At 35.8% G+C, this 15,438-nt stretch overlaps 1 protein-coding gene across 6 annotated transcripts in view; it reads right to left on the bottom strand.

The window, feature by feature from the left end:
• The window catches only part of SNX24 (sorting nexin 24), a 73,341-nt gene extending 57,903 nt beyond the window's left edge, over window positions 1–15,438 (bottom strand). The window contains exon 1 of one of the 6 annotated variants that reach the window (XM_088130529.1): window positions 15,139–15,438. In XM_088130529.1, the coding sequence (XP_087986655.1) occupies window positions 15,139–15,198 (60 nt within the window). In that variant the 5' untranslated portion in view covers window positions 15,199–15,438. Of the gene's footprint in view, window positions 1–14,951; window positions 15,072–15,138 lie in introns of those variants that run through there. The other 5 variants (XM_025166048.2, XM_025166045.2, XM_088130528.1 and 2 more) reach the window with 5 other exon arrangements.

Below are 15,438 nucleotides of genomic sequence, written 5' to 3'. Positions count from 1 at the left end.
GGGAAGATTTAAATTTTTCAACAGACTATAACAAAAGAAACTGGAAGGCCTGGGGTGGGGGGATCTGTGATTCAGCTGAAGTACTAAATATCCAGGCAGAGTGTTAATAAGATACTGAATGATATACTATAAGATATTTATTAACTAATGTCAAAATCATTTGCAAAATGAGAATATTTGTTGAACATACTAGAGTTACAATTATGTTCCTGTCAAAAATCTACCACTTGCCATTTGAAGAGAATTAGGAAGCTAAGCATGACAGAAAACAACTATCACATTCAAAGTGAGAATTACTAATACCAAAACAAACATATCCACAGCTAAAAGTTGCCTTCAGTAGTTTTGATTAAACCTGCCTTTGATTTGTACAATTTATAATCTGTTGTAACATTTTCTCCTTGTCCCATTATTTTGGAGTGCTGCATCCTCATACCAGTATCTTTGCATGCACCTCATAGCTAAAATCATCAGTGTTAACCTATATTTTTTTAAATGTTCCTTTTTTTGTAAGGAAGTTATTATGGATGAATCAGACAGTTGCATCAGATGTCAACGAGGTCATATGGAAAATAAAACTAAAATACATTGACTATATTTTTATTCCATTCATTTCAAAACAACATGGATATCTTTACATTATTTATTTAAAAATAATTTGGGATAACAAGTTGTAAGTGGTTTTCTTCTCAAAAATCTTTCCTGAACATGCTAGTCTTTAAAGTTAATTTTAAAATGACATCTCATATTAAATGCAAACAGTGACCCCTACTGTTACACAAGTTGGATATCCAAGTTAAAGCAGTGACAACCCAACCTGGTAATTGATTCACTGTAGTGCAAAACTAATTAACCAGGTCAGTCTTGAAGCATGTTTGTTAAGGGTTTTTGGGGGGAGGGGAATTGATAAATAGAAATGTGAGCATTTGCAGTTTATAATGAAGTTGACAGTAATTACCCAGCTGTTTCATTCTTAATTGCACAATTTTGAATCAGGATTCAAAATAATTGTTGGGGCATAAATTACACAAAATTATAGAGTTAATTTTTTATTGCATTGCAAGATCACCAATCAAATAACTGTAACAAAATATAAAACAGCTAATAAATCATCCTTTAAAAATACTGTTCCTTAGGAAATTAACATGAAAAAAGACATAGGTTCTTGAGGAATTCCAAATAAACACATTACAGTTAAATGAAATGTTTTTCTTAAATGTTTTTGTTATGTTTATTATTATTTTTGTTGGTATTTATTGTTATCTGCCATGAATCATAATTCAGGCTTGATATAAAATTCAATCAAAAATTATATATAAAGGAAAAAAACACAGCTTTCCCCCCAAATACATGTAGTTAGGAATATACTGTCTACCTAATACCGACTGGGATATATTGTAATATGGATATGTAATTAATCCACTCCAGAATGCACAGATTGTACAACAGCTTCCAGAGAGTTAATTTTGCCAATTGCTTACAAAAAGAAGAGAGACTTGGGGAACTATAGAGAGGGAGAAAGAAAGAGAGACTTACACATTTATAATAGGAGTGATCTTTCTGGATAACAGTCTGCTTCAACAAATACGTGACATGCTGTCCTACATTGGCACATGTGGCTTTGGGTGATTTGTGGGAGGGAACAATTTTAAACAATAAATTTGCTAGAAATAGAAGGATTTAGAGGGCAGTGAGTGTGACCATACGGGAACAAATAGGACTTTTTAAATAGATATTCTTATGGATCATACAGGTTACTAGCTTCATTAAAATTGTACTGTTCTGCAATAATGTTTCTAATATTTTTGGAGATGTAGCATATTACCAGTGGAATGAATATGTGAGCATAAAATTGCATTTATACTGATTATGTTGCTTTAATCATTTTTTAAAAATCAACACTCATACCAACTATCACTGAATTCTTATACAGATAGTCCTCACTTAACAACCACAACTGAGACTGACAAATCTGTTGCTAAGCAACATTGTCATTAAGCGAAACATCACATGACCACAATGGGCTTACAACCTCATTTCTGCCACAGTCATTAAGCAAATCATCTGCAGTTGTTAAGTGAGACATCAAGTGACTGCGACTTGTGATTTTACTGCTGGCTTCTCCATTGACTCTGCTTGTCAAAAGCTGGCTATGAAGCATGCCAATTGCAATCACATGACCATGGGATGCTGCGACAGTGATAAACACCCACCAGCTGCAAACTGCCCAAATCTCAATCATGCGACCATGGGGATGCTGCAATGATCGTAAGTGTGAAGACTGGTTGTAAAGTTCCCTGAGAAGAGTTTGAACCAATTAGTCTTAAGGAATTGGACAAGCTCCCTAGGGCTGTGGTTGTTTGAGACTTTCTTGAAGATGACATGTGGTTGGATCCAGGTGGTGGTAAATGCATCTTTGAGGTGTAGGGTGCTTAATTTGGGTATTAAAAAAGTGGGTGATCCAACTGCACTGGATAATTTTTACCTCGTCTCTCATCTCCCCTTTTTGCCCCTTTTTCAGTCAGGTTTCATACCAGCATACAGCACTGAGATGGCACTAATCACATTTGCAGATGTCCTTTGGTGGAACTGGGATGTGGGTCGTATATCCATCCCAGCTCTCTCAAAAACTTTCAATATGATCCACTCATAGTATCACTGAGCCCTTTGGGTGGGCCAAGTCAGGAAAGAGACACCACAAGGACTACTAGAACTCTACTGTTATAGAATATAGTAACAGAATCTTGATAGCCCACCAGAGTTTCCCTCTGCCCCCTCTTATACTGTATAGAATTAAGGTGGGATTATTTTAAATCTCTTTCTCACACTCTCCTTTTCCAGGGCTGAGATATTGTTTACTGTCTCTTTTATCTGCTAATGGTTCTTGTATATCTCCACCAGCTTCATCTGTTTTTATCTACAGTATCAATGCCTGGGGTGGGGGATGGCGTAAGGGGGCTGGAGGTGAGAAGGTACTATTTTGCTTGGTTTTTCTTCCTCTTCCAGGGCTGGTTCCAGTCAGTGTTGGGGAGGGGAAGAGAGTTCTAGCCCAAGAAACCTAATTTATAGCATCTCCCAGGGCCCTACTCTTCCCTGTTCTTATTTAACATCTACATTTAACAGTTGTGTGAGGACCTCTATTGGTACGGGTTCAGTTTTATCAATATGCTGACAATATTCAGTTACACATCTCTACCTTGGGGTGACAAAGTGATGCCATCAAGTGTATGGATGCTATGTGGGTCTGGATGGGGATGAACAGGTTTCAGCTTTACCCAAGTAAGACTGAGTAGTTTGGGGAACTTTCCATATTTAGGTCTGGAGGGACTGCACTGCCCCAAAGAGAACCGGTGCACTATTTGGGACTCTTGGACTCACAGTTTTTGCTGAAAGAGCAAGTGACAGCTGTGCCTAAGAGGGCCTTTGCACAAATCATCTTGTGTGCCACTGCAACTACTCTTGGATCAGGAGGCCTTGCTCAAAGTCACTCCTGCTTGTTTACCTTCTGTTTGGCTACAGGAATGTGCTTTACATGGAGCTGTCCTTGAAGATCAAATAGAAGTGCAACTGATTGGGAATGCAGTGGCAGGAGTATTTATGGGCACATCACAATACACCCATTTAACTACTTTGTGAACTGCATTGCCATACAATAGGATTCTGGGTGCAATTCAAGATTCCTCTTATTGCCTGTAAAGCCCTTTATAGCACAGGAACAGGTAATCCGTAGACCACTTGTCTCCAATTGTATCTGCTTGTCCCATGAGATCTGGCAGCGTTGCCATTGCAAGTTGGGCAGCTAAATGAATAAATAAATGGAATAAGAAATAATAAGTCAAAGAAATTAATGGTATGAAATAAAAAAGAAAAGGAAATATAGCAATGTTTACTTTATAACACTATGTTTTACTCATTTATTTTTACTGCTTTACCACACATACTTTATCCAATTTCATATTCAATTTATTTTTATGTTTTTCTTCATATAACCAACTTCCATGTAATAGTATGCAGAAGCATGTCTTGATATACAGCCACTTTAGCTACTTTTGACAAATATTTATTCCTTACACCAGACTGTATATAACCCACTACTTTTCTGCCAGCATTTGCAATCTTAAAATTTCTCCATTTTTGATGTTTAGTAAATGTTCTACCAAGGCATACAAATTCAACTACTTGCTTTATTTTTTTTATCATTTACACAGAAGTGTTCACTCAATTTTCTCTGTCAAACACCACCAGCTTTGTGTCTGATATGCTGATTTTTAGATTCATACTCCTTAATGCATCATATGCTCTATATAATATTTGCTGCCAAAAATTTGGGTTCTTAGTCTATAACACAGCATTGTATTCTTAACACTACTGAATATGCTTAACACATTCAGAACTTCTCATCACCCTTTTATTCCTCACCAATTCTGTCAATCCTTCATTGTAAATAATTAAATCAATTATAATGATAGATCTATATTGTCATCTGCATGCATGACATGCTTAACCTATATATTCAAAAACAAACATCTGTTTGGTGTCTTTGGTGACTGTTCACCTGACAGTCTCATTCTCATTCTCATTCATTCCCGGGTCTCTGAATGGCCCCATACCTTTTGCTGTACTCTCTTATCTTGTTCCCACCCATACATACTTGTCATGAGCAGATATATATTCTTCTTGACATATATTTTGGCTGTTTGATAAATAATTAACCTACATCTTCACTTCCCAACATGCATTTATCAACAACATTCCACAAGATCAGACACCCTTCATTCAGATCTATTACAGACTTTCCCTTTGTTTTAGCTTCACAGACATTCAGCAAATCTTCCTGTCCCCATTTAATTTATTTCATGTGCTTTACCATTTATTTTTCTTGCCCTGCAAGTCATAAGCTTCACTATGGTGTGGTCTTCACCAGATGGCCCATAGATACTGATCTCTGCGGCCCATCAAGGCTTTCACATAAGGCTTTTTAATAAGATAGAGCTTAAGACTAGGTTACAGCTCCATGCAACATTCAGTATTCTCTGCTAATGGTTAAAAAGTTACTCATCAGTCCTGGGACATTTAGCAAGTATGCCACAAATGCAACCAAAGCCCAATTTCACTCCAAGCAAGGGGATAAGTTAGAATTTCTAAAGTAGAGATCACCTTGCAAGCTCTACTGTTATGTGCATCCCACTGACTTGGAGATAGATGTTGTATACTGACATCATTCAGGATGCAATTATTTCAATCATCCCAGAAGCCTGACTGAGGGAATATCTTACAGGTTAGCAACATTTAGAGCCCTGGGCATCCCACTGCAGGAAGACTCTAAAATCTTGCAAGGTTCCAGCAATTTTTAATTTTGGAGCATTTGGGTACATGTCTTGGAATCGGGTGGCATTTTGGCACTCATGTGTATTGTGTTGTCAACTCTTGGCTAAGATCTTAAAAGTGTCTGGGTTTGAGCTAATCACATATGTGGTGGTGAATTAATTGGCCATCTGTTTTATTCTAATAGAAGTCTCATCTTTAACTTGTACATGGTAAGCAGATACAACATGGAACCTTCTCCAAACCCCAGAAGTCCTGTAGATAGAACAATATGTTCAGGAATAACAGGGAGATGATAAGTTAGAAGCTGAATCATCCCCTTACTTCTTAATAGTTCAGTGTATTTCTTGCAGTTCCCATGCAAAATCTTAAAAATAAATTTTAAAAAAGCCCTTAAATTATGTCTGAATGCAACTTATCTTTTCACCTAAAGAAAAGTTACACTGTATTTGCTTGTGTGTGTGTGTGTATATACATGCCTGTGTATAAGAAAAATGCTCCAAAGAAAAGATGTTCCAAAGCAGATAGTCCCAAGGGCTAATAAAAAGAAATAGTCTGTGTAGGTATACTTTTTGTGTAAACTCCATGGAGATATAATTTTGAATATTAAAAGAAAGGGTTTCTTTTTAAAAAATCAAAAGCTACAATTAAAATATTAAAATCCACACCAATTCAGTATACAATGACTGGTTGCTTCCCTAAGTACTCAATGCATCCCTAAAATACTTCTTGATAAATCAACAGTATATCAAAATATGATGAGTTTATGCTCTGACAGCTTTTATCTATAGTTTTGAATGTTTCTTAGATGAAATCACAAACATTAACACCTTTATGATAATCGATTAATGTCAGCAGAATTTTAGAGAGCGATGCTGCAGGCTCTAATATCACAGAAGTAATCAATTAAGGGAGTCAGTTAAAAATGATGCAAAGATCAGAGATGTCAACAGTAAAACAATCTCATCTTATGGTGTCAAAGCAGAGTAAAATATGCCATTTATTTCATAACACAGCTGAATTATTTTGCTAAGGTAACCACACACACACTTTTCTAGACAGTAACATTCTATTTACCAACTATTAAATTACTGATTTTATGAGAGAAATACCTGTTTTGAATGATGTTTAAATGACAGTGGGATATAATCTGTAATAAGTGATTAAATATGTATTTCAGTCAAGATGTCTGAAAACCTTTTGATCTCTTCAGTTAATATTAACAGCAGAATTCTATACATTTCAACAGAAAATGTACACTGAGGTTTATGGAGCTTCTTTTATATAACTGTATTTAGGAAATTAAGTGAGCTTCTCAGGATCACAAGGTAGACAGTTTCATTATCAGAAAAATTACGAAATATAGCAGTAACTTCATTGGTTTTTAGCAAAAGTTTCCCTTTTTAGTAAGTAGAAACCATCTCATATTCATTACTACATTGTAGCAGAAGATTGCAAAACTATTTATACGAAATGCTGAATTTCAGAAATGGAAAGTCTTGAAATTTCTCTAGATTTGTCACAGCTGACATTGCATTTGTCAATATAAGCTTTTAGCAAAAGTGTACACCCAACAGTCTCATTTCCTCTGCAATTTTTCAAATAAGTATCACCAGCATGAGGCCTCTGTTACACAACACAGAAAGAGGCACAAAGTGAAGCAACCGATATGCATTCTTTACTCCCAGAAGCAAACCATCAGAATCTATTAAAATTACCTCAAACTGATAGTACTAGAGACATGACAAATCACAGGCCAAGAGTCAGATACCAAAGAATGTGTATCAGAGCTTTGGGGCCAGGCCGATTTGCAAGCAAATGATATTGTATAGAGTTGGCATGCTCGGCGCATGACAAACTGATGCAATTTCAGCACTGTCGAAGAAATGGGGTGAGATTTCTGAGATGTTGGCCAGGCTTAGCTTAGAGAATTGTGCAGAGTTCCCAGATTTGAATCACCTGGGGCCTGAAAGGGCGTCCCTTGACAAGCCACAAATAATTACACTGCACTCTTTCCATTGTACCCTATTATTTTGTCCTTCTTATCTCTAGACTTTGAACACTTGTGAACAAGCAAGGTCGCCTCTTATTTTGACCACAGGATAGCAAAACATTGTTCTTTTCTGATATGATAAATAAAACAAGGGCCAAGGGACTAGCCATTTTTATCAAATCTATTTTCTACTTCTATAAGCAAAAGTAACTTTCCTGGTGACCTAGGAAGAAGAGCTGAGACCAGAAATATTCATGGAAGTGGGTTCATGAGCTCTTCACTTCATGAGGGTTATGTAGTTATCTAGTAAACAGGAAAAAAAGTGAGATTTTAGAAACAGGGCATTGAGTTCACAGCCCCCAACAGATAAAGCTATCTGGAGATTATTTTACTAGAGTTCCCTTTTGAAATGAGTGAGATTCGACAATTCAGACTACAAGTAATTAAAATAGATTGAGAATCTGACATTTTTTTTCAGGAAACCAGTAATCTATCTGCTGAACACTGTGAAACATTTCCAATAACTAACAGTAATCTCCAAAGCAAGGTACACCATTCTGAAATCAATAACATAGAAATTAAAATAACATTCTGATAATTCCTGCAGTTCAGAGTTAATAGGAAAAGTCGAAGCAAATATGATAATCTTATTTCTCTTGTTTTTAAACAGAAACTCTAATTATTTTTTTCTATTTGCTTTATAATCTATTTCTGATTTACCTTTAGGACTTTCCAGATATGTTAAGATTACAACTCCCAGAATTTTGGGAACTTTAGTCCCAATACAGCCAGAATATAAGATAATGAAAGGCTGATCTATTCTCTGGCCTACAACCAAATGAGAAGCAAGTTAACTGTTTAAATCAACTCTTAAGATTTCATGACAAATCCTATATAAAATATCTTCTTGTACCGTTTCCTGATCATTTTTGGTCCCATTAAACAGATTAGGAGTTATGCAGGGCAACTTTATTTAAAATGCATTTGGCCTGTATAAAGATTATTCTTTCAATCTTTTAAACCTAAACCAATATTTTAAAAGACTCATTTATACTATAAAATCCAAGTCTTTATTCAGATAAAGGCAAGTGTATGTACTGATATGCAAAGGTACGCAACATGTGAACCCTAATGTTATTTAATTCTAGTTTACATATCCTAATTGGATCCTTACTTTTTTTCCACTTCTGTAAATGGAACTGTTCACTATTAGTAACTAACAATGATGAGTTTATTTATTTTACTTCTATGCCCCCCATTCCCGAAAGTTATCTCCCTTGGGTCAGTTTAAAAGATAAGTGTGGTATTTAGATTGCATGATTAATCACACCTTAGTTTTGAGGCCAAATTCCAAAGAACTGGAGAACTAGTATACCTTTAGTTAAAGATTTTTTTAATGATTTGCAAATAATAGTTTTGAAAGCATCTGTATATTGCTTGATCAGGAGAAATTAAGCTATATAAATTATATCTACATTGCCATTATCTGTCTTCAAGACTCAACTTTCAACTCTCAATGAGACACATGTATACATAGTAGCACTATTTTACATCTAAGGTTTTGAATTATTCTATTTTACAAAATTACTGTTCCTCAAAGTCAGCAAGAAGATGCTGTATAAAAATAACATGTGCAAAAGAAATCTGAGCAACCCAAAAAGTTGATCTACTACATCTGTTACACAGACTAGATAATATAAATGCATACACTATTAATAGAATTAGCAACCTGGACCAAATGCTTAAGATAAACAAGTGTGTCCATTTAGCACTACAGTTGCCAGTTTAACAGTGTGATTTTATATATGTGAAATCATATATAGCTTCTAAGACCTGCTGCAGAAAATACTGATAATTAAGGATGTCCTTATGAAATTACCTTCCAAGGGAGGAGTTGCTACAGAAGATTACACCACTGATATATACGAAATTTTCATCATTCATAATCGGTTTGGAGTCAGGCAGCACCTAAATTGAATTGAATGAAATAAAACCTTTTCCACTGAAGGGAATAATCAGCTCTGTCCTACCTTTTTTGAATCCACTCCCATGAATATATTAAACACATTAGTGCTTCTAACAGAATGTTTTGTATAGCTTTAACATGGATTTGTTATAGATGAAATTCTAACCCAATGTTTTTAATTAAATATTATTATTCTTGCTAAATGAAGCTGATGCTTTTCCAGGACTAGAAAAATGTCATGCTTGGCCTTGTAACTAAAATTTAAAGTTAGTATCTATAATTCAGGATATTTTTTTCCAGCTCTTAGCTTTCTTATCTCTGACACTTTCTCTTTAAGCACACCAAAAGCAATAACCGAAGTTAAAGGTAGGGCAAGATGCTAAATTATTTGCTTTAATGTTCACTCAGTAATAATCTGAATTCACCATTTACAATACTAGGAAGATTTCTAGCTTCACTGCAGCAACTGAAGAAGATGGAATGGAGACAGCAGCCTGAGGTTCATCAACACTCTTACAGGGATTTTGCACGCTGTTCAGTAACTACTGGCCCAAATGTAGCCTGCCAAAAAAATAATCTCTGGCCCATTATGAAAATTTTACACAGCTTTCTAGATCAGATTTGAACAAAACCTTCCCTTCATATGAAAAGATGAGGATATACAGCAATATAAATGGAGACTATGATTTTATGTATAAACTGATTGACCCTACTGGTCCACCCAACTGCTTTCAATACTGTAGCCCCCACAATTCCTCCACTGTATTGAATGTGTGACTTAATTATCATTACTAACTCTTGGCTTCATTTGTTAGCACCAGACCACAGTTTTGCTAACTCTGTATTCATGTGCTGTATTTGTTCTGACAATACCCAGAAACTTAGAGTTTCCATTTTATTCAGGAATATGTGGTCAAAATAGGAAGCTTGCAGAACTATGAGTAACAAGAGAAATATTAATGGTATTTAAATACTGTTAAATACTGGTATTTAACAAACAATAATGTGTTGCCTTGCTGCACATTTAATATCTCCACTTTACAACAAGGATTGACCCTTGGATTGCCTGGTCTAAAGCTGCTTTGCTGCCCCTATACAATACTGTCTCTGCTTTTGTCTGGTTCCTAAGTCTCACTTCTATGATGAAAATGTGTTCCTCCCTTGAAGAAGCTCATCTAAAAATTGAAACACAACAGTTACTGTTTTAAAAAACTGCTATAAACCAATTGTGAGCCCATGTGGTAGAAAAGAGATATAAATCAAATCAATCATTGTTTGATACAGTATGTTCATGAATAGATCATGATGCAGATAGATAACATGAGTTACAATTAAGATATACGAGCATCTAAAAGTATTTAAAGATACTTGGGTAGTATGTAAAGTAGCATGTGGGTTACACAACTGAAGTAATAACATTAGCACTAAGATCTATATATCTTGATCCTAAACACCATTAAAAGCAGGTTCTACTAATCTAAATGTATTTCCCAATCACAGAACCTAAGAAAACTCATCTGAATGCAGCAAGAAAGAAGAAAGCAAGTCAGCTGGAATGAATTTGTTTACGTTTCATAAAAGCAATTTTTCCTAATCAATACGTTCTTACTGCTATCTTATTATTTCACCACATAATCAAGCTCCTTACTTTGTGATTATGAAAGGAATGATGAGGAGACATTGGATTTCATTTTTCTCCAGTCTGAAAACACCTTACAGCATATGAATATTCTTTTGTATGGCTTTTAAAACTCTGTTTTTAAACAATAATTTTATCACCAAAAGAGCTAAACAGGAAATAATTAATGTTTTATACTGGAAATTTTATTTAAATATAGCAACACATTTCAAGAAATCATCTATTTCCACTATATGGGAATGTCCAACATTCAAAGCAGTAAACTATTTCTATTCAGTGTGTATATTTACTGCAGAATTCAAACAAATATTGGATTTTGTTTCAGGCTCAGAAATAGACCTTCACTTAGGGATACGGGAACCTGACAATTTCAAATTTAGTTTGTTAGTTCATTTCAGCCCATTTCTAAAATACTTTGCAACTTTGACCCTAAGAACTGGGATGGATAGATGGATGGATGTTCATGCACATAATACATCTATTTTTCTACGCATTTTTCTAGGTGGATATATTTTCTGAAAGTGATTTTCCTTAGTACATTTTTTATGAACTTTCTCTCCAACATATAATTTGTAAATGCACATTTCCTTAATATAAGCATATTGATAGCTGCCGTAGGTTTTGCTGAAATGTAGGATCAAGCTTTTAAATAAACATTGCACCTATGCCTCAGGCATTTTTACAAGAACATCCTCACATAACCAATCCTGCTAGTTTGAAGAGAATTAGTCTTATCAACGGAATTTTGTGACAAGCCAAAAAGCTGCATATAAGCACTGCTGAATTAAAAGGCTATGTAGGTATCTGCAACAAACATACATTCTTTTAAAGAACAACAGATAGCTTAATTATATTTAGAACAGACCTACTGACCTCAATGACTATACTGTTAGTAAAATAATTGGCATTAATAATTGTAACGTTCAAGGGGTAATATTTAAGTATGATATTGCTAAGCAAAAATTCTAAAAATAAGCCATATATTTAGTGATTTGTATTTCTCTACCAGTATCAGATCAGTAATTTTTATGCTGTGTCTATATATTACTTCATTCACAGAGGAACTTAAAGGATTGGGCCACAAAATCTCAGAATTAGAAAAAGAGAACAATATACTATTGTATCACCTCTATATTGGTAATACAGAGGAGTGCCACAAAAGAGAAAAGCATATTCCAATTATTTTTAAAGATATTTTGTTATTAATCTGTGTATGATGTTCCATTAGATTTTGAAGAGCTATATTTAGAGTATAATTAACTTGCTTTTATAAGACAAGGTATGTGGCAAGAGTAGAACTAAGGATGGGAATCTTATTCATCTTACTAAAAAGTGTTATAAGAAAGCATTACATGAAGGCAATTAAAAGCTAGCAGGAAAGGGGGGAAAAACTTAATTAAGAACACTGTAAGCCTGTCAATCAAATATGCCCTTTGCACTTTGATCTACTTAAACACATGTCACCTTGACCTATAACATACCAATAAATGTTTTTGGTCAATATAAATCAAGTGCAAATTAATTTATTCAGATAGTTTCCTCATACTGGACTCAACATTAGAAATCTAACTAGTATTTGCTTTTCTGTCATTGGCAAAAGAAGCATACTTAAATGATAACAAGTGCTCATGGGTGTCATTTTAAAGTTAAATTGCTCCCCAAGGATATGTTCACAAAATGTCTACATTTAAAGGTTATTCACTACCAAATTATGAACAACTGTTGCATTTTTAAGCAGAGAAATCAATAGTTTGGAGATCCACTCATCAATTTAAAGTGTTAGTAAAAAGTTTAAATGTTGACTAGTATGAATTGAAGAAAACGTATCAATGAACAATCTTGCCACATACAGTATCTATTTAATTTCCTTAGAAAGTCTGAATAAAATCCCACTGTCAAATGAAAAGGCACTAAAACCAATTCTCTAAAAAGTTATATTGCTGTCAAATCTTATACTGTATATAATTTTGTTTTTACATCTTGGTTTAAATCTAATTACTAAACGATGATAGATAAAGGATAGCATGAACTGGGATGAAGTCTTAAAATGGTCCCTACACTCAAAACCTAATTAAAGTACTGCTCAGTATAACACAAACAAAAACGAGATGAGAGAGTTGAATCCATGTTACTAAATTTGGAAAATATTTAACTGTACAATGTGCTTTTCCTGTAAATTTGGTTTCTACTCAAGAGAATCAGCCAATAGGTAAACTATTTCTTAACCTTAGTACTTAGTTTGGACTAGTTCTGATATGGTACAAGTCCTCTGTTTAAAAATCTACCACTCATAGAAATGTTAATGTCAGGTAGAAAGGAATTTACCAATTACACCCTTCTTTCTGTCATTTGATGGGGTAGTTTATGTTACTTTATTTTTATGAAAAATTATCTTACCCTTCTATCACAAGAGCTAACAACAATTGAAACCAGTACAAAATTAAAAATGTGTAGGGAAAAAAAATACAGTAAGATTTTCTTATAAAAGCAGCCAAACACAGTAGAAAACAATCAAATGAAATTTACACTTTATGAGAAACAAATGTCTTCCTAAATAGTAGGGCTATGACCATGAGATGGCAGCCAAAAGATATAGAAAACTCTTAACTCTTTCATGCCACTTGTGGTTATCTGGATTTTGTAGTCCAGATCTGGTAGCCTTATAAATAGGAAGTTCTTAACCAACTGGCAAAAGACCATGGGAGAAAGTTTTGGCCTGGCTTCCTGGAGCAGAGAGTTCCAGAGTTTAAGTGCAGCCACTGAGTACCCCTTTCTATTCTCTTTATCAGTTATGCCTCTGCCAAGAGAAGGGACTCTCCAATAGATTTTAGGGGGCAGGATAATAAATAAAATTTAGGGAATATAATATGAAAGAAAGTGATCCTAAGCTATCCTAGAACTAAAGATTTAAAGGTAACCACTAATTTTGAACTGTGCCCTAAATCAGGCATAGTGATCTAGAGAGGAGGCGCAGTAATCAGTGGAGTTGTATAACATGGTTCCATCTCAAATACCCACCTACCAGCATTCTTCTTCTAGACCAGCAGCAGTTTCCAAAAAGAAACCCCAAGTAAAGCAGGTTGCACTAATCCAGTTTAAATTTAGCTAAGGCAAGAGGCAGGTCTAATTCTTCAGGAATGGATGCACACAGCGCATCACTGCCTTATGTAGGGTAAAGCTGAGTCAATTCCCATTGCAGCCTCCTGACAAGAAACACTTCTATCTTGTTTGAATTATGTCTCAGATTTAACTAATCTTCTTTATGCATGAGTGAGAAATCAGTGATTTCTCCCCTTCCCATTTAAAACAGGATCCAGCAACATCTTGGCTTTAGCATCAGCTCACATATTACAGAGAGAAGTACTGTAAAGGATAGAACTTAACTCTGATTTTGGTGAATTAGCAGGGAATATTAGAACAGCTTCCTCTACATTTAACACATGACTTGAGAGGAACCACCCAGCAGAATTTGTATTTGTTACTTGGAAGTTGGCAGGAATGGATGTTGGACAACAGAATTTAATAATTAAGCTACAAGTAAAGTAACTCCCTAAATGTTTCACACCAGTAGAATCCAGCCACTGCTTCTTCGCGTCTTCACAGAGGAACAGCTGCAGCTTTCAGACACAGGCACTGCATGGGGCAGGAGCCAGAAATATCAGGCCACAGTTCAATTAGTACATTTCGGCAGACTCCAGACAAAGGAAAAAGCATATCATAAAAGCAGTTTGTATCTGCTGTGGTACATGCTCTCTTTTGTATTATGGGTGTCGTGTATGTGTTGCGTTATGTATTCTCTAAGGAACATTTCACACATGCTCGGGTATAAATTGTCTTAAGACCCAGAATTTTTATCAAGAACAAAATCTGATCCATATCTTCCAACATAGCCCACTTAGAATCTAGCTACCCTCAGGTCTTCATGTAACTATGTAACAACGAACAGGTATGTAATGAGCTGTTCAAATGGCAACCCAACCACTTACTACACTCTAACCAAAAGAAGTTTCGTACTAAAATCTCTCGACCTCTTCTCGGCGACTCGGCTCGGTACAGGAGCCCAACGCATCACTACTGCAAAGCCGTCCTATTTCGGATCACTGCCTTGGCGCTCTCCTTCTGGAGAAGGCAAGCAACGCCCGGCCCCGAGCTGTACCAACCCCTCCTAGGCGGGGGGGAGGGAGTTAATAGCTTCTTCGCTTGCCCACCACTCACCGTGTAGCCTCTCTCCAATTCGCTCTCCTCATAGCGGAACGAAGGAATAAAAACCTCCATGGTACGGTCGGTGCGCGAGCGCAGCCCCTGGATGGAAGCGCCACGGTGGGAGGAGGGGCATTCGCGGGAGGATTGGCAAGGGAAGCTTTACGGCCCCTGGGCAGCGCAAAGCCTGGCGGAAGGAGCCGTGGGCCAGTGAAAATCACATGACTAGCGGGGGCAACCTTTTCTCTATCTCTATGGGAACAGCAGTCTCCCGCTCTTCCCCCACGTGATTCCTGGTGCAAGATGGACTGGGAA

This window comes from Python bivittatus, unplaced genomic scaffold (assembly GCF_059951505.1).
Source record: "Python bivittatus isolate LINGU-HERP-01145 unplaced genomic scaffold, Pbiv_v1 ctg000850_np1212, whole genome shotgun sequence".
NCBI lineage: Eukaryota > Metazoa > Chordata > Lepidosauria > Squamata > Pythonidae > Python > Python bivittatus.
This window is presented reverse-complemented; position numbering and strand designations above follow the sequence as displayed.